We start from the raw sequence: 21,061 nt of genomic DNA on the forward strand, positions 1-21,061 counted from the left end.
GTTAACATTTAAGTCTTTAATCCATCTTGAAATAATTTTTGTATAAGGTGTAAGGAAGGGATCCAGTTTCAGCTTTCTACATATGGCTAGCCAGTTTTCCAGCACCATTTATTAAATAGGGAATCCTTTCCCCATTGCTTGTTTTTGTCAGGTTTGTCAAAGATCAGATAGTTGTAGATATGTGGCATTATTTCTGAGGGCTCTGTTCTGTTCCATTGATCTATGTCTCTGTTGTGGTACCAGTACCATGCTGTTTTGGTTACTGTAGCCTTGTAGTATAGTTTGAAGTCAGGTAGCGTGATGCCTCCAGCTTTGTTCTTTTGGCTTAGGATTGACTTGGTGATGCAGGCTCTTTTTTGGTTCCATATGAACTTTAAAGTAGTTTTTTCCAATTCTGTGAAGAAAGTCATTGGTAGCTTGATGGGGATGGCATTGAATCTATAAATTACCTTGGGCAGTATGGCCATTTTCACGATATTGATTCTTCCAACCCATGAGCATGGAATGTTCTTCCATTTGTTTGTATCCTCTTGAAGAAGTCTTTTTCCAGAGCCTTCTGACTTGATCTATTCTGAACCAGGTTCTCGCTATGCCTATTATAAGGCTAACATTCGGGCATGTCCTCATAATACTGGTGTTCCCTTTACCTTCTTTCTGTGTTGGGAGTCCTTGTTGCCTGGATCCAGTGTTTTTCTTTGTTAAGTCTTATTTTTGTGAAGCACATTCTCCAAGAGATTTCTAAGAAAGAACCCATGGGCATAAATTTTTGAAGACTGTGCATACCTGAAAATGTCTTCAATCTTTCCTCACATTTGATTGATTCTGTAACTGGTCATAGAATTCTGTTTGGGAATGATTTTCCTTCTGGATGTTGATAGTATTGCTTCATTGCCTTGTAGCTTGGTGTACTGTTGAAAAGCCCAAAGCCATTCTGATTCCTGACTAAATGTATGTGATGACTTTCTCCATATCTCTCCATTTCTTCTTTGGAAGTGTATAGGATATTCTTTTTGCCCCTAGAATTGTGACTCTTAGATGTATCTTGGGTGTGTATGTTTTTATCCACTGTGCTGGAACAGGAATAATATTCAGTTTGGAAATTTGAGTTGTAGGAAGTTTTCTTGAAGTATTTCATTGGTGTACCTCCCCTCTGGCTTTGCTTTTAGAATTTCTATTATTCTATAAATTCTTCTTTATTTCTGTTATTTAAATGTTCCTTAACTTTTAACTTTTGTCTCCTAATTTTGATCTAATTCATTTTGTTCTTTCTAGAATTTCTCAATTTTGCTTCTTATCTTGTTTTTATGTCATTTTTAATGTTTAAAAGCTTATTTTTTTGTTCTTTAAATGTTTTTATTTAAATCTATAATACCCCATCCTTAATGTAATATATTCTCTAATCTCCCTAAGAATATTGATAGCTTTTGTTTGTTTTCATTTTCTTCTCCCATGCATAGTCTATTTTCCTCACTGTTTGTTTTGGTCTCTTTCATTTTAGAAATGTTCCTCAGATTTCTTGTAATCTGTGTTATTATGCTAATATGTAAGAGCAGGGAGCCTAAGAATTTGATTGTAAGCACTAGGTATGTGGATGGGGCTTTTTGACCCTGAGTTTTACTATAGGGGAATTTGAAGTAAAAATAAACTTTTTTTCTCTATGCTTGCATACCACTCAACACAACACTTGTGACACCAGATGTGTGAGGTTTTTCCCACACACCAAGCAATTCTCCAGCAGACACCAACTGTCTGTCTGACTATTCAATTTAATTCTGATACCACAGATTAAAGGTTCAGTCCCACAAGACTGCCACCACTTCAGATGCCAACCACAAGTAGTAGGTTGTTACCTATACTTCTGACTAACTGGCCATAAATCAGGCATTCCCATGACCTTTTTCTTGGGTTCTATTAATTTGCTAGCTAACAGCTCACAGACTCTGGGAAACACTTTACTTACATTTACTGGTTTATTCATAAAGGATATAGTTTAGGATATAGATGAACAGCCAGATGCAGAGATGCATAGGGCGATGTATGTAGGAAGGCGGCACAGAGCTTCCAGGCTGTCTTTCAGCACACCATCTTCCAGGCAGCTCCATGTGATCAGTGATCTGGAAGCTCTCTGAACCCTGTCCTTTCAGGTTTTCATGGAGGCTTCATTATGTAGGTGTGATTGATTATGTCATTGGCCATTGGTGAGCAACTAAACTTTCAGCACTTTTCCATTTCCAGGTAGCTAGGGGATAGGGCTATAAGTTCCAACCCTCTAATCACAAGGTTGGTTTCCCTGGCAACCATTGCCCATCCCAAGGCTATCCAGGAGCCCACCAAGGGTCACCTCATTAGAACAAAAGATGTTTCTATCACTCAGGAAGTTACAAAGGCCTTAGGAGCTCTGTCTCTGGAACTGGGGTCAAAGACCAAATGTTAGAACAAAAGATTCTCCTGGCACTCCTATCTACAAGAGTATTAGGAGCTCCATCTTGGGAACCAGGGGCAGAGAACATATATTTATTTCTTACCGTTTCACAGTATCACAGAAAGTATAGCAAGACTACTTAACCGGAGCTGTTCATATTCCAAAGCAAAGGATTCTCCATTCTCCTGTCTTGAAGGTGATAGCATGCTCTAATTTGCTTTTTTCTAGGAGTTGATTGGGAAAAATAGCTAGAGGTCTCAGAATCTTTTGTGTGTGTATGTGTGTGTGTGTATATATATATAAATTGATTCCATCTGTTTTTATTATATACCTCTGTCCTTAACTATGTCTCATTTCTCCCAGGCCAGTTCCTCTGTTTATCTGCTGCAGGGAATAAACCTCCAGCATTCTGCCAGGGTAGAAGCGAAGCAGTAGCCAGCCTAGAGAGGGACCTAAGAATCTGACTGCTTGTTAATTAGTACCCTTTTTCTTTCCCTCTGACTTCCAGAGGTACCTGGTGTCACTAGCTCCTTACCCTTTTGGTTATTCTACTGTGTAAATCAGATTGGTCCTCAGCATTCCCCATTGTTGGCCACAGGCTCAGTGTTCTTGGTCCTGATAAATTGGTTAATGCTGTCACCTCCTCTCCTGTGTTCTCCATCTCTGTGGGTTTATGCCATTTTATGAAATATTTTCCAGTAACATTTTAAAAGGGAGTGAGAGTAGATGCATGGGTTCAATCTACCATCTTTCCCAGTAGCAGTTATTCTTTGAGATTTCTTATGATCATCTAAGTAAAAGTCATGTGCTAGATGGAAGAGCAAAATTATATTTTTAAAAATTGTGAGTGTATAGGTTTAGTTGCTCTTTCTAAGCCAGCTGTCAAAGAATTGGGAAATCTGGCCTCCAGCCTTGAGTCAAAGGTAAACAGAAATGTATTGACTACTTAAGAAGCATACCACTCTGCTGGGTGCTGTAAGAGCTAAACCTGGATAAATGCAACTTAGATTTCAAGCTTAAAGGTTGTTAGGGCATGTATTCACTTTTAACAAGAAAGACACATATTTAAAAATATAGACTTCCTTTCCTAAATTATTCCCTGCCTCATAAAAGATTAGATCCAGTTCTTGTTAACTGACAAATTTTCTTCTCACTTTTCTATAGAAGTTAACTTCTCTTCCTTATAGGTTTGACAAAAGCACAACTTGCAGCCCCAGTTACCTATTACTTAAAAAACAAAATGGGAAGAAAAGTTCACAAAAATTGATTTGATGTTGTGGGTGAGAAAGACAGAATTTTAAGACTTGTTCCCTGCAGTGTGACTTTATGGAAAAAAATGCCTTTAACTGACCTTGGAAGTCAAAAGGGTTTGGAACATCTTTGAAAGAAGATTTTGAATTTTGAACATAACCAAGTTGGAAGGATATATAGAACTTTGTATAACTTTATGATTGAGACATCCAATGGCTATCATAAATAAAAATTATAAGGTATATTAAAATGTACTTTAAGATAGTAAAAATCATGTATCACAGAATTTCAAGGAAAAAAATTACACGTTGTGAGAGAATTCAGAGCAACTTCAGAGATAAATTGATAGTCCTAACGAGCTTGAAGGATAGATAGGATTTTTGACTAGCTGGATTGTTATAGGTAAGAGAACAGTTTGTATCAACACATGGGGAAGGGGAAACACAATGTATTTTCAGAAGTTAGTCTCACTTATTTAGAATATATTTTGAGTATTGAAGGGCAAATGGGCCTGCAGCATATTCAATGTTAAAGCCCAAGACTAACTGCTTCCCCTTCTGTTAGGTCGAATGGGGCTTGGTTAGTTTCTGCTAGCGTGGAGATAAATCATATTATGGCCAGAGGTCATGATGGTAGGAGCAGCCAGAGGAATTCTTGCATTGTGATAAGTATATATAAATTGATAAAGCTGACAAAGGAATTTGCAGTCATATTGTGAGAGATTTTGAATACTGGAGGAGGATTCAATTATGGGGCTTGGTAAACAATGAGGAGTAACTGAAGGTTTTAAAGGAAGAGAGTGGGATTCTCAAAGGTGTGTTTTAAGTAGTGTAACTGGCAGTAGTATCTATTGAGATTTGTAGTAGTATTTGACAAAAAGAGGTGTGGGTCCTCGGCAGTTAGTGGCTATTCCAATATGACCCTCTCATTTCTCTGAAAGCATGTTGTAGATGAGCTGTTAGTTGATAATGTCATGTGGTACTGATATAATTGAATGATAAGTGTGTGTAAGAACTTCTATACCCAGTTCTATGCTAACTGCTACATATATGGACTTCTGTGTCCAGTTCTATGCTAACTGCTGTAAGAATTACAAAATAAATCAAAGACTTGGCATTTTCCATGGAATGTAGAGTATAGAACGTGAGGGGGGGAAATCCCTAATAAATTTAACTAGGTAAAGTCAAACTGATACTTACTATAAGAGCACTTGGGAGCTAAAAGATGGAAGATGCCCACATGACCTGGAGTAGCTGAGGAAAGGGTTAGAACTGATTTGAAGGATGGGTGAAATCTACATGGGTGGTGGCAACAAAGTGAATCAATATGAATGAAGACTCTTTGGCAAGAAGGCATTCAAGGACAACAAAGAACTTTGGTCTAAATGAAACTAAGAGCTGGTGTTGGTAGATGAGTAAGAATAGGTTAGGTGGGAATGTAAGGCCCATTCGTGAAGAGGCTGGAGAGATGGGCCAAGTGATTTGGGGTAAGAAATAAAATTTAGAATTCTCTCCAACTGAGATTTATATTATTGAAAGAAATCTCAGGAGATTTAATCTGGCAGCAGTATTCATGGATTAGGAGTAGAAGATGGAAATGAAAAGGAGTGTAAGATGCTGTTATGGGAAACAGGTGTGAGAGCTCACAGTATTTAACCATTGACAGTAAGGATGGAGAGATGGAACAAAGCTGAAAGAGATTTTTATGGAAGATTGAAAAAGAAATTAGCACCAAATTGCCAGGAGCTAGAAAAGAAAAAATTGAAGATTAGTCCACACATAATGATTGGGAGAACTGGAAGCATTTATTTCTGCAGAGGAGAACAGGGTTGAGAAAGAACATGATAAGTTTGACCTTACACATATTTAATTTTAGATAATAACATATAAACCAAAGGCATATGTCTTTTAACCTATCAGATTGGAGCACAATTGACATGTTCAGGCTAAAGACTAAGGTTTGTTATCTATCAGGATATTATGAAGAGTCAAACATAACTTTAAGTCCTGGTTTTGTTTGGTTCTAAGCTGATAATTTTTGCAAATCAAGCTAGTTTTTACCTCTGGAAAAGAGTTAAAAATAAAATTAGCAGCCCCTTTATTGAGTATATGTTATGTGCTGGACAGCACTTTTGGCATTCCATTGATGTGGTTTTATTCCTGAAAACAGTTATCCTATGAGGTTGGTACTATTGTCATCTCCATTTTACAGATCACAAGTTCAAGGCTCAGAGAAAGAACTTATGTAACCTAAGGTCATGTAGCTAGAAAGTGACAGCCAGGATTTGAATGAACCAAGAACTGTCTGTCTCCAAAGCCAGTGCTTTTAACCGATGATGCAATGCTGCTTTCACTGTGCCTCATTACAACATGCACTGTACCCACTCTTAGAATTCAGTTGTGTTTTTATTAAGTGCTTACTAAGTGCTGTACACTGTGCTAAGTGCTTTTTATGCATTATTTTATTTAATCATCTATGAGATCAGTACTATTATTTACAACGAGGAATCACTCATGGGGTGAGTATTTCCATTGCCCAGCTGGGAAGTAGCAAAACTGGAATTTATGGTAAAGTTTATCTGATTTCAAGCCTGTGCTCTTTTTTATTTTTAAAAGTCATTTTGAGTATTAAATAAGATGATAATATAATTATCTTAAGTCATAAGCCAAATAGTCTTTAATTAGTAGTGATAGTATTAGTATTAGCAGCAGCAGAATAGCATAAAGGTGATGGTTGAAGCCATGGAGTGCATGGTGCTGTTATAGGGAACGCATTAAGAGAGAAGAACATATTCTAGAGAAAACATTGAGGGATATTTATAACTTAGGAACAGCAGGCGGGAAAGGAGTCAGAGAAGCATAACAATAACTTAGAAAATATAGTAATGTGGAAGCCTGAGGAAGATAATTGAAAAGATTTGAGACATAAGTGGTATTATATGCCACATAAATTGGAAAAGGATAAGGCCTCTGGACTCTACCATCTATCCACTTTCCAAATGCAGAAAGCTGAGCATTTTCCTAAATTTCTTTTTTAACTCTCCTGAATCCTCCATTCAATTAATTGTTAATTTTGATGGAGTTCAGGACACTACCCCAAAATATGCCACCTTGACATTCGAGAAAACAGCAGAAGCAGGAAGGCCACTTTCTGACCTCCCTCCATTCATTTTATGGCCCTGAAGTGGGCCATAAAAGAATCCTTTGACTTTCCCCTAAGTCATAAGACCTTCATTCCGGAGCCATCCTCTCTACACCCAGAGGAAAGGAATGTCACACAGGGATACAGAAAAGAATCTGAACTAATTGGCCTTGCTGAGTTCCACCCCAGTTTATTGCCATTAGATCATACCCTTTTGTCCTCCATTCATAGTTCTGCACAACTCTTAAAAAAAAAAAAACCATTTCCTGTTTCTTTGGATCTTCATTCCGTTATGAAGTCTTCCCATGTCATGTAAAACTTGTTAAATACATTTGTATGCTTTTCTGCTTTTCTTTTCTAATTCATCTTTTGTCATAAGTTCTCAACCATGAACCTTGTGATGGAAGAGGAAGAGATACTACATTTTCTCTCCTACAGTTTCAGCCTCCGAAGAAAATCTCTCAAAATATCTACTCTCTCCTCTCCATCCCTACTGCTACTTGCCAGCTTGGGAAACCTTCACCTTCTGCCTAGATTCCTCCAGCAACTGCTCAGTTCTTTTTGCTTCTAGACTTACAGGCCCATTCTCCATCATTCTTCCAAAATGATGTTTCTAAAATGCAGATTCAATCAGGTCAGTTTTTTGCTTAAAAACTCTCCATGGGTTCGCTCTGACCTTAGGATAATGACTTAGCATGGCTTATGAAGCCGTGTAAGACCTGTCCTCTGTCTAGACTTTCAGCCTTGTCTCACTGCCATTACTCATCCAGTTATGCTCCAGCTATGCCAAACTCATTTAAATTTCTAGTACCTATCATGTGCTCTGGGATTTAACACATGCAGTTTCTTCTAGAATACTCATTCCTTCTCTCTTGCCTTCTCTCTTCCCCCTTCCATCTTTCGGGGTTAACTTAATCCTTTAGAACTCAGCTTCAGTTTTATTTACTTTAAGACTTTTAGCTTCCTTTTAGATTGGTACCCTGCTTTATACTGTCACAGCATTTCATGCATCTGCCAAAATAATCACTACCCTATGTTGTAATTGCTTATTTAACTTTCGGTCTATACAAGACAATAAGCTGATTTATGCAGGATACATGGCTGCTCCCGTTTTTATCCCCAGTACCTAAAACAATACTAAACCTAGAGTAGATATTCAATAAATACATCCTTAATAAGTGTTATGAATGAATTATCTTCTATGTTAAGAATACCATTTATAAAATGAAATTGTGATTTTTGTAAACCTCATTGTTTCCTCTAGGTGGAGGTGGAAGGTAAAGAAGTATGAGTTTGGCATTTTTTTTTTTCCATTTTAAAATGACTGACAGATAAATGAGACTGATTTAAAAGAAGAAAAAGCTGGATTTAATAAGAAATTCAACAATTATGATTATTGCAATCTTAGGGAAATCATGATGCTCTTAGCTATTCAGTTCAATAATCAGCAGTATTCCAATGGAGCTATCATGAATACGAATATTTATCTATATAAATAAGTGTGCCAGAAAGCAAATAGATTCATGTAAGTAATTTCTTTTTAATTTACTAGGAATTCATTTTTAAAATGCTGAAACTCCAACGCATTCTTACAAACCATGAAATCACCCAAGTTAGCCACATCTGTTCGAATGTTTTCAAAAGCTTACCCTAACAGTAATTAGATGGCAACCCAATTTTCACCTTGTCTAAAAGAGAACACAGCACAGTTTAGATATATGTGACATTGCGGTTGGGATCAAGATGGCCGAATAGGAACACCTCCAGTCTACAGCTCCCAGCGTGAGCGACGCAGAAGATGGGTGATTTCTGCATTTCCAACTGAGGTACCAGGTTCCTTTCACTGGGGAGTGCCAGACGGTGGTTGCAGGACAGTGGGTGCAGTGCACCGTGCGTGAGCCGAAGGAGAGCGAGGCATCGCCTCACCCGGGAAGCGCAAGGGGTCAGGGAATTCCCTTTCCTAGTCAAAGAAAGGGGTGACAGACGGCACCTGGAAAATCGGGTCACTCCCACCCTAATACTGCACTTTTCCAACGGGCTTAACAAACTGCACACCAGGAGATTATATCCCACACCTGGCTCGGAGGGTCCTACGCCCACGGAACCTCACTCACTGCTAGCACAGCAGTCTGAGATCAAACTGCAAGGCGGCAGCGAGGCTGGGGGAGGGGCACCCGTCATTTCTCATTCTTGAGTAGGTAAACAAAGCAGCCGGGAAGCTCGAACTGGGTGGAGCCCACCACAGCTCCAGGAGACCTGCCTGCCTCTGTAGGCTCCACCTCTGGGGGCAGGGCACAGACAAACATAAGACAGCAATAACCTCTGCAGACTTAAATGTCCCTGTCTGACAGCTTTGAAGAGAATAGTGGTTCTCCCAGCACGCAGCTTGAGATCTGAGAACAGGCAGACTGCCTCCTCAACAGGGTCCCTGACTCCTGAGTAGCCTAACTAGGAGGCACCCCCCAGTAGGGGCGGTCTGACACCTCACACGGCCGGGTACCCCTCTGAGACAGAACTTCCAGAGGACCGATCAGGCAGCAGCATTTGCGGCTCATCAATATCCACCGTTCTGCAGCCACCACTGCTGATACCCAGGCAAACAGAGTCTGGAGTGGACCTCCAGTAAACTCCAACAGACCTGCAGCTGAGGGTGCTGACTGTTGGAAAACTAACAAACAGAAAGGACGTCCACACCAAAAACCCATCTGTACGTCACCGTCATCAAAGACCAAAGGTAGATAAAACCACAAAGACGGAGGAAAAACAGAGCAGAAAAACCGGAAACTCTCCTCCTCCAAAGGAACACAGCTAAACACCAGTAACGGAACAAAGCTGGTCAGAGAATGACTTTGACAAGTTGAGAGAGGAAGGCTTCAGAAGATCAAACTACTCCGAGCTAAAGGAGGAAGTTCAAACCCATGGCAAAGAAGTTAAAAACTTTGAAAAAAAATTTGACGAATGGATAACTAGAATAACCAATGCAGAGAAGTCCTTAAAGGACCTGATGGAGCTGAAAACCATGGCATCAGAACTACGTGACGAATGCACAAGCCTCAGTAACCAATGCGATCAACTTGAAGAAAGGGTATCAGCGATGGAAGATGAAATGAATGAAATGAAGTGTGAGGAGAAGTTTAGAGAAAAAAAGGATAAAAAGAAACGAACAAAGCCTCAAGAAATATGGGACTATGTAAAAAGACCAAATCTACATCTAATTGGCGTACCTGAAAGTGACAGGGAGAATGGAACCAAGTTGGAAAACACTCTGCAGGATATTATCCAGGAGAACTTCCCCAATCTAGCAACGCAGGCCAACATTCACATTCAGGAAATACAGAGAACGCCACAAAGATACTCCTCGAGAAGAGCAACTCCAAAACACATAATTGTCAGATTCACCAAAGTTGAAATGAAGGAAAAAATGTCAAGGGCAGCCAGAGAGAAAGGTCGGATTACCCACAAAGAGAAGCCCATCACACTAACAGCTGATCTCTCGGCAGAAACTCTACAAGCCAGAAGAGAGTGGGGGCCAATATTCAACATTCTTAAAGAAAAGAATTTTCAACCCAGAATTTCATATCCAGCCAAACTAAGCTTCATAAGTGAAGGAGAAATAAAATACTTTACAGACAAGCAAATGCTGAGAGATTTTGTCACCACCAGGCCTGCCCTAAAAGAGCTCCTGAAGGAAGCACTAAACATGGAAAGGAACAGCCGGTACCAGCCACTGCAAAAACATGCCAAATTGTAAAGACCATCGAGGCTAGGAAGAAACTGCATCAACTAACGAGCAAAATTACCACCTAACATCATAATGACAGGATCAAATTCACACATAACAATATTAACCTTAAATGTAAATGGGCTAAATGCTCCAATTAAAAGGCACAGACTGGCAAATTGTATAAAGAGTCAAGACTCATCAGTGTGCTGTATTCAGAAAACCCATCTCACGTGCAGAGACACACATAGCATCAAAATAAAGGGATGGAGGAAGATCTACCAAGCAAATGGAAAACAAAGAAAGGCAGGGGTTTCAATTCTAGTCTCTGATAAAACAGACTTTAAACCAACAAAGATCAAAAGAGACAAGGCCATTACAGAATGGTAAAGGGATCAATTCAACAAGAAGAGCTAACTATCCTAAATATATATGCACCCAATACAGGAGCACCCAGATTCATAAAGCAAGTCCTTAGTGACCTAGAAAGAGACTTAGACTCCCACACAATAATAATGGGAGACATTAACACCTCACTGTCAACATTAAAAAGATCAATGAGAGAAAGTTAACAAGGATATCCAGGAATTGAACTCAGCTCTGCACCAAGCGGACATAATAGACATCTACAGAACTCTCCACCCCAAATCAACAGAATATACATTCTTCTCAGCACCACACCACACCTATTCCAAAATTGACCACATAGTTGGAAGTAAAGCACTCCTCAGCAAATGTAAAGGAACAGAAATTATAACAAACCGTCTCTCAGACCACAGTGCAATCAAACTAGAACTCAGGATTGAGAAACTCACTCAAAACCACTCAACTACATGGAAACTGAACAACCTGCTCCTGAAGGACTACTGGTACATAATGAAATGAAGGCAGAAATAAAGATGTTCTTTGAAACCAACGAGAACAAAGACACAACATACCAGAATCTCTGGGACACATTCAAAGCAGTGTGTAGAGGGAAATTTATAGCACTAAATGCCCACAAGAGAAAGCAGGAAAGATCTAAAATTCACAGCCTAACATCATAATTAAAAGAACTAGAGAAGCACGAGCAAACACATTCAAAAGCTAGCAGAAGGCAAGAAATAACTAAGATCAGAGCAGAACTGAAGGAAATAGAGACACAAAAAACCCTTCAAAAAATCAATGAATCCAGGAGCCAGTTTTTCGAAAAGATCAACAAAATTGATAGACTGCTAGCAAGACTAATAAAGAAGAAAAGAGAAAAGAATCAAATAGATGCAATAAAAAATGACAAATGGGATATCACCACCGATCCCACAGAAATACAAACTACCATCAGAGAATACTATAAACACCTCTACACAAATAAACAAGAAAATCTAGAAGAAATGGATAAATTCCTCAACACATACACTCTCCCAAGACTAAACCAGGAAGAAGTTGAATCTCTGAATAGACCAATAACAGGCTCTGAAATTGAGGCAATAATTAATAGCTTACCAACCAAAAATAATCCAGGACCAGATGGATTCACAGCTGAATTCTACCAGAGGTACAAGGAGGAGCTGGTACCATTCCCTCTGAAACTATTCCAATCAATAGAAAAAGAGGGAATCCTCCCTAACTCATTTTATGAGGTCAGCATCATCCTGATACCAAAGCCTGGCAGAGACACAACAAAAAAAGAGAATTTCAGACCAATATCCTTGATGAACATTGATGCAAAAATCCTCAATAAAATAGTGGCAAACCAAATCCAGCAACACATCAAAAAGCTTATCCACCATGATCAAGTGGGCTTCATCCCTGGGATGCAAGGCTGGTTCAACATACAAAAATCAATAAATGTAATCCAGCATATAAACAGAACCAAAGACAAAAACCACATGATTATCTCAATACATGCAGAAAAGGCCTTTGACAAAATTCAACAACGCTTCATGCTAAAAACTCTCAATAAATTAGGTATTGATGGGACGTATCTCAAAATAATAAGAGCTATCTATGACAGACCCACAGCCAATATCATACTGAATGGACAAAAACGGGAAGCATTCCCTTTGAAAACTGGCACAAGACAGGGATGCCCTCTGTCACCACTCCTATTCAACATAGTGTTGGAAGTGCTGGCCAGGGCAATCAGGCAGGAGAAGGAAATAAAGGGCATTCAATTAGGAAAAGAAGAAGTCAAATTGTCCCTGTTTGCAGATGACATGATTGTATATCTAGAAAACCCCAGTGTCTCAGCCCAAAATCTCCTTAAGCTGATAAGCAGCTTCAGCAAAGTCTCAGGATACAAAATCAATGTGCAAAAATCACAAGCATTCTTATACACCAATAACAGACAAACAGAGAGCCAAATCATGAGTGAACTCCCATTCACAATTGCTTCAAAGAGAATAAAATACCTAGGAATCCAACTTACAAGGGATGTGAAGGACCTCTTCAAGGAGAACTACAAACCACTGCTCAATGAAATAAAAGAGGATACAAACAAATGGAAGAACATTCCATGCTCATGGATAGGAAGAATCAATATCGTGAAAATGGCCATACTGTCCAGGGTAATTTATAGATTCAGTGCCATCCCCATCAAGCTACCAATGACTTTCTTCACAGAATTGAAAAAACTATTAGAAAGTTCATATGGAACCAAAAAAGAGCCCACGGTGCCAAGTCAATCCTAAGCCAAAAGAACAAAGCTGGAGGCATCACGCTACCTGACTTCAAACTATACTACAAGGCTACAGTAACCAAAACAGCATGCTACTGGTACCAAAACAGAGATATAGACCAATGGAACACAACAGAGCCCTCAGAAATAATGCCACATATCTACAACTGTCTGATCTTTGACAAACCTGACAAAAACAAGCAATGGGGAGAGGATTCCCTATTTAATAAATGGTGCTGGGAAAACTGGCTAGCCATATGTAAAAGCTGAAACTGGATCCCTTCCTTACACCTGATACAAAAATTAATTCAAGATAGATTAAAGACTTACATGTTAGACCTAAAACCATAAAAACCCTAGAAGAAAACCTAGGCAATACCATTCAGGACATAGGCATGGACAAGGACTTCATGTCTAAAACACCAAAAGCAATGGCAACAAAAGCCAAAATTGACAAATGGGATCTAATTAAACTAAAGAGCTTCTGCACAGTGAAAGAAACCACCATCAGAGTGAACAGGCAACCTACAGAATGGGAGAAAATTTTTGCAACCTACTCATCTGACAAAGGGCTAATACCCAGAATCTACAATGAACTCAAACAAATTTACAAGAAACAAAGAACCCCATCAAAAGTGGGAAAATGATATGAACAGACACTTCTCAAAAGAAGACATTTATGCAGCCAAAAAACACATGAAAAAATGCTCATCATCACTGGCCATCAGAGAAATGCAAATCAAAACCACAATGAGATACCATCTCACACCAGTTAGAATGGCCATCATTAAAAAGTCAGGAAACAACAGGTGCTGGAGAGGATGTGGAGGAATAGGAACACTTTTACACTGTTGGTGGGACTGTAAACTAGTTCAACCATTGTGGAAGTCAGTGTGGCGATTCCTCAGGGATCTAGAACTAGAAATACCATTTGACCCAGCCATCCCATTACTGGGTATATACCCAAAGGATTATAAATCATGCTGCTATAAAGACACATGCAAGTGTATGTTTATTGCGGCACTATTCACAATAGCAAAGACTTGGAACCAACTCAAATGTCCAACAACGATAGACTGGATTAGGAAAATGTGGCACATATACACCATGGATTACTATGCCGTCATAAGAAATGATGAGTTCATGTCCTTTGTAGGGACGTAGATGAAGCTGGAAACCATCATTCTCAGCAAACTATCGCAAGGACAAAAAACCAGACACCATATGTTCTCACTCATAGGTGGGAATTGAACAAAGAGAACACATGGACACAGGAAGGGGAACATCACACACCGGGGACTGTTGTGGGGTGGTGGTAGCGGGGAGGGATAGCATTAGGAGATATACCTAATGCTAAATGACAAGTTAATGGGTGCGGCACACCAACATGGCACATGTATACATATGTAACAAACCTGCATGTTGTGCACATGTACTCTAAAACTTAAAGTATAATAATAATAATAATAAAAAGATATATGTGAAACAATAAACACTTTTATACAAATGAAAATTATATTATAAAATAAGTTTTTAAAGAAATCATATTGCCTTTTTTTATTATTATTATACTTTACGTTCTGGGATACATGGGCAGAATGTGCAGCTTTGTTACATAGGTATACACATGCCATAGTGGTTTGCCGCAACCATCAACCTGTTATCTACATTAGGTATTTCTCCTAATGCTATCCCTCTCCTAGCCCCCAACCCCCTGACAGGCTCTGGTGTGTGATGTTCCCCTCCCTGTATCCATGTGTTCTCTTTGTTCTACTCCCGCTTATGAGTTAGAAGATGCAGTGTTTGGTTTTCTGTTCCTGTGTTAGTTTGCTGAGAATGGTTTCCAGCTTCATCCATGTCCCTGCAAAGGCCATGAACTCATCCTTTTTTATGGCTGCATAGTACTTCATGCTGTATATGTGCCACATTTTCTTTATCCAGTCTATTATTGATGGACGTTTGGGTTGGTTCCAAGTCTTTGCTATTATGACTGTGCTGCAGTAAACATACGTGTTCATGTGCTTTATAGTAGAATGATTTATAATCCTTTGGGTATATATCCAGTAGGGTGGCTGGGTCAAATGGTATTTGTAGTTCTAGATCCTTGAGGTATCGCCACACTGTCTTCCACAATGGTTGAACTAATTTATACTCCCACCAACAGTGTAAAAGTGTTCCTATTTCTCCACATCCTCTCCAGCATCTGTTGTTTCCTGACTTGTTAATGATCACCAATCTAACTGGCGTGAGATGGTATCTCATTTTGGTTTTGATTTGCATTTCTCTAATGACCAGTGATGATGAGCTTTTTTTCATGTTTGTTGGCCGCATAAATGTCTTCTTTTGAGAAGTGTCTATTCATATCCTTCACCTACTTTTTGATGGGGTTGTTTTTTTTCTTGTAAATTTGTTTAAGTTCCTAGTAGATTCTGGATATTAGCCCTTTGCCAGATGGGTAGCTTGCAAAAATTTTCTCCCATTCTGCAGGTTGCTTGTTCACTCTGATGATAGTTTCTTTTGCTGTGCAGAAGCTCTCTAGTTTAATTAGATCTCATTTGTAGCTGTTCCTTCTCCTCATCCCTGCGGGCATAGGGGTGGTAACAGCTATGCCAGTGGTTCTCAATGCGGGGTGGTTTTTTATTTTACTTTTATTTTTTTGAGACGGAGTTTCACTCTTGACCCTCAGGCTGGAGTGCAATGGTGTGATCTTGGCTCACTGTAACCTCCACCTCCTGGGTTCAAGTGATTCTCCTGCCTCAGCCTCCTGAGTAGCTGGAATTTTTTTTCCACAAATGTCACCTGGCAATGTCTGCAGACATTTTTGATTGTCATGACTTTGAAGGCTGTTAGCATCTAGTTCCTGGCCTCGGCCTTAAGGTTCTCTCTATACTTCTCTTAATGAACTTATCAAATGTCATAGCTTTAAATATATCCGTATAACAATAACTTAGTGAAAGAATAGATGGCATGAAAACTATGTATTTTTCAATGTAGTTTGTTATTTTATGTACTTAAATTATGAAAAGAATCATGAAAATTCACTGAGAAATTAAACTTTTCAAAAATCTGTTAATGATTTAGTATTTTTCATTACAGTGATACTGATAGAGAAACTTATCAAAGAGAATGGCAAAAATTGCATTTGGAATGATTAAGTGCTAGGATACAATAATCCCAATTTTGAGTCGAAGACAGAGACCGGAGATAGGTTAGGAATAAAGTTGCTGTTTTCTATGAACAGTGTAAATATTAGTAACAATAACTTTTAGAAAGCTAAATAGAAAGGTTGTACACCATAAATAAGTATCTGGAATGTGCACATCTGGATGCTTCACATACCTAAACTGACCTTTCTATCACATACATATGTCATGCTTTTGTGCTACAAAGATTCTGCTTTTTAATAAGGTACTGTGTCTTAGAAGATTCATTAAAGAAAGTGGCTGGCATAGGCTTTACTTCTTGAGGTTCTCTCAAGATGTCAAAGGGCCTTTGAGCTGGCTAAAAGTAATCCAGCAAAGCTGAATTTTTCTCTGAGTACTTGTGTCTATTAGAGCTTGAAGCTTGTAGAATTTAGAGAGGCCACAGAATATATTGTAAGGATTTAGTCATACGATTTCTTGGTTCCTCAGCCATAGAAACCATTGGGTTCTTTATCCCAGTTTCTTGACTTGGAACCTATGTGTCAATACTGGTGAATCAGTAATAGAAAGGGAGAAGAGATTGTGCCTATTCATTTATAGAGGCAATATCGCTGTTGCATCATTAGTGTGTGATGTTAAAATAGAGTACAGTATATTTGGTAAGCTTCAAGAGACCAAGAAGATTGTCTCGTTATCTTGTTTACTTTTGAAACTTCATCATCTAGCAAGGCCTGGCTAATAATTATTTTTCAAAAAGTGTTTGTCGAAGAACTGACTGAACGAATGAATGTGATAGAAATATTTTATGTGAATTGAAAATATCACTGGGTACATCCAGATTTTAATAAGTCTCCTCTTGAATATATGAGTCTTTTATAATGGTAATATTTTGGTTTAACATAGCAGCTTACATCATTTTACTAGGGACTAACAGAACCACTTCTATAAGATAATAACCATACCATATTTAATTTAAAAATCTAGTTATTCTTTGGTGGTGGATTACAGAAATTATGCAGAACTTCAGTAAAACATTTTCTAATAAAAGAATGCTAATAAATGATAAGGTATACTCCCCACATAAAGAGATTGGTCATAAGTTATAAAGGTGTGATTAGAAGGTTCGTTTGGTGAAAAGTTGTTAGAAAGGGTGGTTAGCACAGAGTAGAAAGGAGAGTGCTCCCCAGCACTGATGCCAGACATATGCCAACCAGATAGAAGATTTTTTTTTTTTTTTTTTTTTTTGAGACGGAGTCTTGCTCTGTCACCCAGGCTGGAGTGCAGTGGCGCGATCTCGGCTCACTGCAAGCTCCGCCTCCCGGGTTCGCGCCATTCTCCTGCCTCAGCCTCTCTGAGTAGCTGGGACTACAGGCGCCTGCCACCACGCCCGGCTAATTTTTTGTATTTTTAGTAGAGACGGGGTTTCACCGTGGTCTCGATCTCCTGACCTCGTGATCCGCCCGCCTCGGCCTCCCAAAGTGCTGGGATTACAAGCGTGAGCCACTGTGCCTGGCCAGGAGATTTTTTTACTCTCAATATCAAGACTATTTAAATGGTATGGCTTATATTTAATGCAAATCATAGGTTTTTTTGTGTTTTGCTGCTTGGTTTTTTTTTTCTTTTTTTTAATTTCAGGTTTGATTAGACAAATTTGTAAGTTACCCAGCCTTTCTTGTAGTTGGACCTTCTTAAGGCTTGTCTGCAGCTTTGGAACTTTACTAGTTCTCAGTGCCCTTGGAACTTTCCTAATAACAACTGCAAGCATAATAAACATGTATTTGGCTTCCTTTTGTTCACGGGCCTAAGGAAAGGCCTTATATTGCTTTTTTGTATCCTTGAGGAATTCTCTAAACACAGCATTTTCATTCCCTTCCACTTAAAGGCAAAGAGTTGGGGGAGCCCAATTTGGCTGCATATATTTTTGTTTATTACATTGTGACTGAATCTAGCTTTGAATCTGAAGCTAGTGTCATTCCCCAAATTTACAATAATCTTAATTTTGTGTGTGTGTGTGTGTTTTGTTTTGTTTTGTTTTGTTTTGTTTTGTTTTGTTTTTGACGGAGTCTCGCTCTGTCACCCAGGCTGATCTCGGCTCACCGCAAGCTCCGCCTCCTGGGTTTACGCCATTCTCCCGCCTCAGCCTCCCGAGTACCTGGGACTGCAGGTGCCCACCACCACGCCCGGCTAATTTTTTTGTATTTTTAGTAGAGACAGGGTTTCACCGTGTTAGCCAGGATGGTCTCGATCTCCTGACCTCGTGATCCACCCGCCTCGGCCTCCCAAAGTGCTGGGATTACAGGCGTGAGCCACCATGCCTGGCCTCTTAATGTTTTTTTTTTATAAGAGTTTTGGCATTCTTAGGGATCCTATGCCTTATGATAACATTTTTGAAATGGCTTTAAACATGTTTTAAGCAGAAATATAATTAGTTTTCCTTACCTTGCAAACTATTTTGGAATTAAAGTTTTTTGTATGGATTTTTTAGGACCAAATAAGAGAGCATTTATGCTGTCTAATTTTAAACTTCTTTCTTGTTTTTTGTGTTTTCCTATTTTCAGCTTTCTAAGAAGTATGGAGTACATGTTTGTGGAGAAGGTGGAGAGTATGAAACTTTCACTTTGGATTGCCCTCTATTTAAGAAGAAAATAATTGTGTAAGATATCATTTCAGCATTTTCTTTTTTCCCATAAATTTAAGTGATGGAAGCAACTTAACATTAAGCTTGAGGCAACTTTTGTTGGGAAAAATAGAACATGTCCTCTAAGTTCACAAACACTCAATTTGTTTAATACCAGTGAAGTCGTCTGAATACCTAAATCAATACCTGACAAGACGAGGCCTTCATAGAAGGCTATAAACTTTTTAGACATTGCACTTTCGTTTACTTGCTGATTATGGCCTGCAGTAAAACTGGTACCTACACACTGACACTTTTATCCTTTCATGAAGTGTGAATTGCCTGTATTATTTATCTTTCATTACAGCTACATTTGATAAACTGCCACATCAGTAGCCTGTGGGTTCCATTAACTCCTTCCTTTTTTCTTTTTCTTGGTTTTAACAACTCAGAATGGTAATGCTAAACATTTCTCTTCAGTTATTTGGGGTTATTTTTACACATAAACTTTGTTTTAAAATGAATTTAGTTGATGGTGAGTAGTGTGATTTCTTTGCCATAAATTGTTAAAATTAGTGTAGTGAAAAACAGAAACTTTCTTCAGTTTGTTACCTTATTATCCATGCTCTAATTTATGTTGCTCTCTTTATATGCTAAGAGAACACTATCTGCTTTTCTTAAGCCTGTATGCATCATGGAAAAGATTGTCAGCGTTACGCTTGATTGAATGGACGGCTTCAATATTTCTAACACTAAGACTTAACCTCTTTGTACATATCAGTAATGAGGGAAGAAGGGATCTAAGAAAATTAAGACAACAACTCTAGGTGGATTTTCTTAAAAAATGTGTTTATTTCGTAAAATATGACAAGACATTTTCATTACCATATGCAATATTCATGCACTCTTCTTTCATATTCTAATTTCTTTTCCATTAATAATCAACATAATCATTACTTATTTGACAAATACTCATCAAGTACCTATTATATCCAAAGTGTTCTCCTGGGCACAACTGATGTTCAGATAGTTTCTGCCTTCAAAAGGGTGGAAAAAGACATCTGTGTGTAATTATGATAAAAGGTGGTAAAAAATAAGTCATAAGTTTGTTCATGGGAGAGGACATATTTCTTTTGCCCATGATGATCACAGAACAATTAATGAGTCAACTGTTGATAAGTTATTACTTCTTTGAAATAATACTGTTATTCTAGAAAAACATTTGCAAGCTAGTGTGAAATTATAGTAGAAAATTTGGGATATATTTACTTATTAATATAGGACTAACCAAATTGGAAAAAAAAAAGCACAGCAATAAGAGGAAAACATGCCAAAGAATAATACTTTCTCCATTTGCCAGACAAATTGAGGTCCCAGAGCACCTGGGAGTCTTTATGGACAACATGGAATTACAAGACATGTACTGCTTTACATAACCAGAAAATATGTTTATCACAGTATTTTATACCTAGAATATGAATCCTTTTCAACCTCCTCATTTTGTAGACAAGGAAACTTAAGCCTGACAGAGACAGTGACATGAAGGGAATTACTCATGCTGTTAAAGAGAAGATGTCAGGGAAAGTGGTTAGAACCCTCTAGTGCTAAAATGAGCTGTTCAGTGCAAAGTGTGAGTAGAACTCTGCAAGTTGCTACCCTGCTCTGTAGGTGTTCTTCCTGTAACCAAAGAGATGGACAGGCAAATCAACAATAAGTGATAGGTACTACCACACAGGTATGTACCTTGTAAACACAAAGGAAGCCCTGTCTTTTCGTTCTTACTCATTTATGAGTCAATCACCAATCTAATTCTGATGCTTAAGCATATTCTTTGCTTTTTTTTTCTTCATAGGCTATGCCTCACTTCAGCTTCATACTTTTCTTTTGTGATACCTTTTCTCTAGATTGCCTTCTCATTTCTGACCACTTTGCTAAATCCTTTCATTTTTATATGCTTTGGTTGCCATTGCCTCCAGTGCTTGTTCTCATACTTGTCAGAGCATACATTAGGCTATTTGCTAAATATTGTTGGACTAATTTATAATTTGTTGTTGTTTATTTTTGTTTATATATGGTGTTTCACATACTTTTATATATTTTTTGTTAGGTT

At 38.4% G+C, this 21,061-nt stretch overlaps 1 protein-coding gene across 2 annotated transcripts in view; it reads left to right on the top strand.

The window, feature by feature from the left end:
* The window catches only part of DPH6 (diphthamine biosynthesis 6), a 185,718-nt gene that overhangs the window by 155,813 nt on the left and 8,844 nt on the right, over positions 1 to 21,061 (top strand). For both annotated transcript variants that reach the window (XM_003272798.4, XM_030814345.1), the window contains exon 7: positions 18,893 to 18,987. In XM_003272798.4, coding sequence (XP_003272846.1) covers positions 18,893 to 18,987 — 95 coding nt within the window. The remainder of the gene's footprint in view (positions 1 to 18,892; positions 18,988 to 21,061) is intronic.

The sequence above is a fragment of the Nomascus leucogenys genome, chromosome 6 (genome assembly GCF_006542625.1).
Source record: "Nomascus leucogenys isolate Asia chromosome 6, Asia_NLE_v1, whole genome shotgun sequence".
Classification (NCBI taxonomy): Eukaryota; Metazoa; Chordata; class Mammalia; order Primates; family Hylobatidae; genus Nomascus; species Nomascus leucogenys.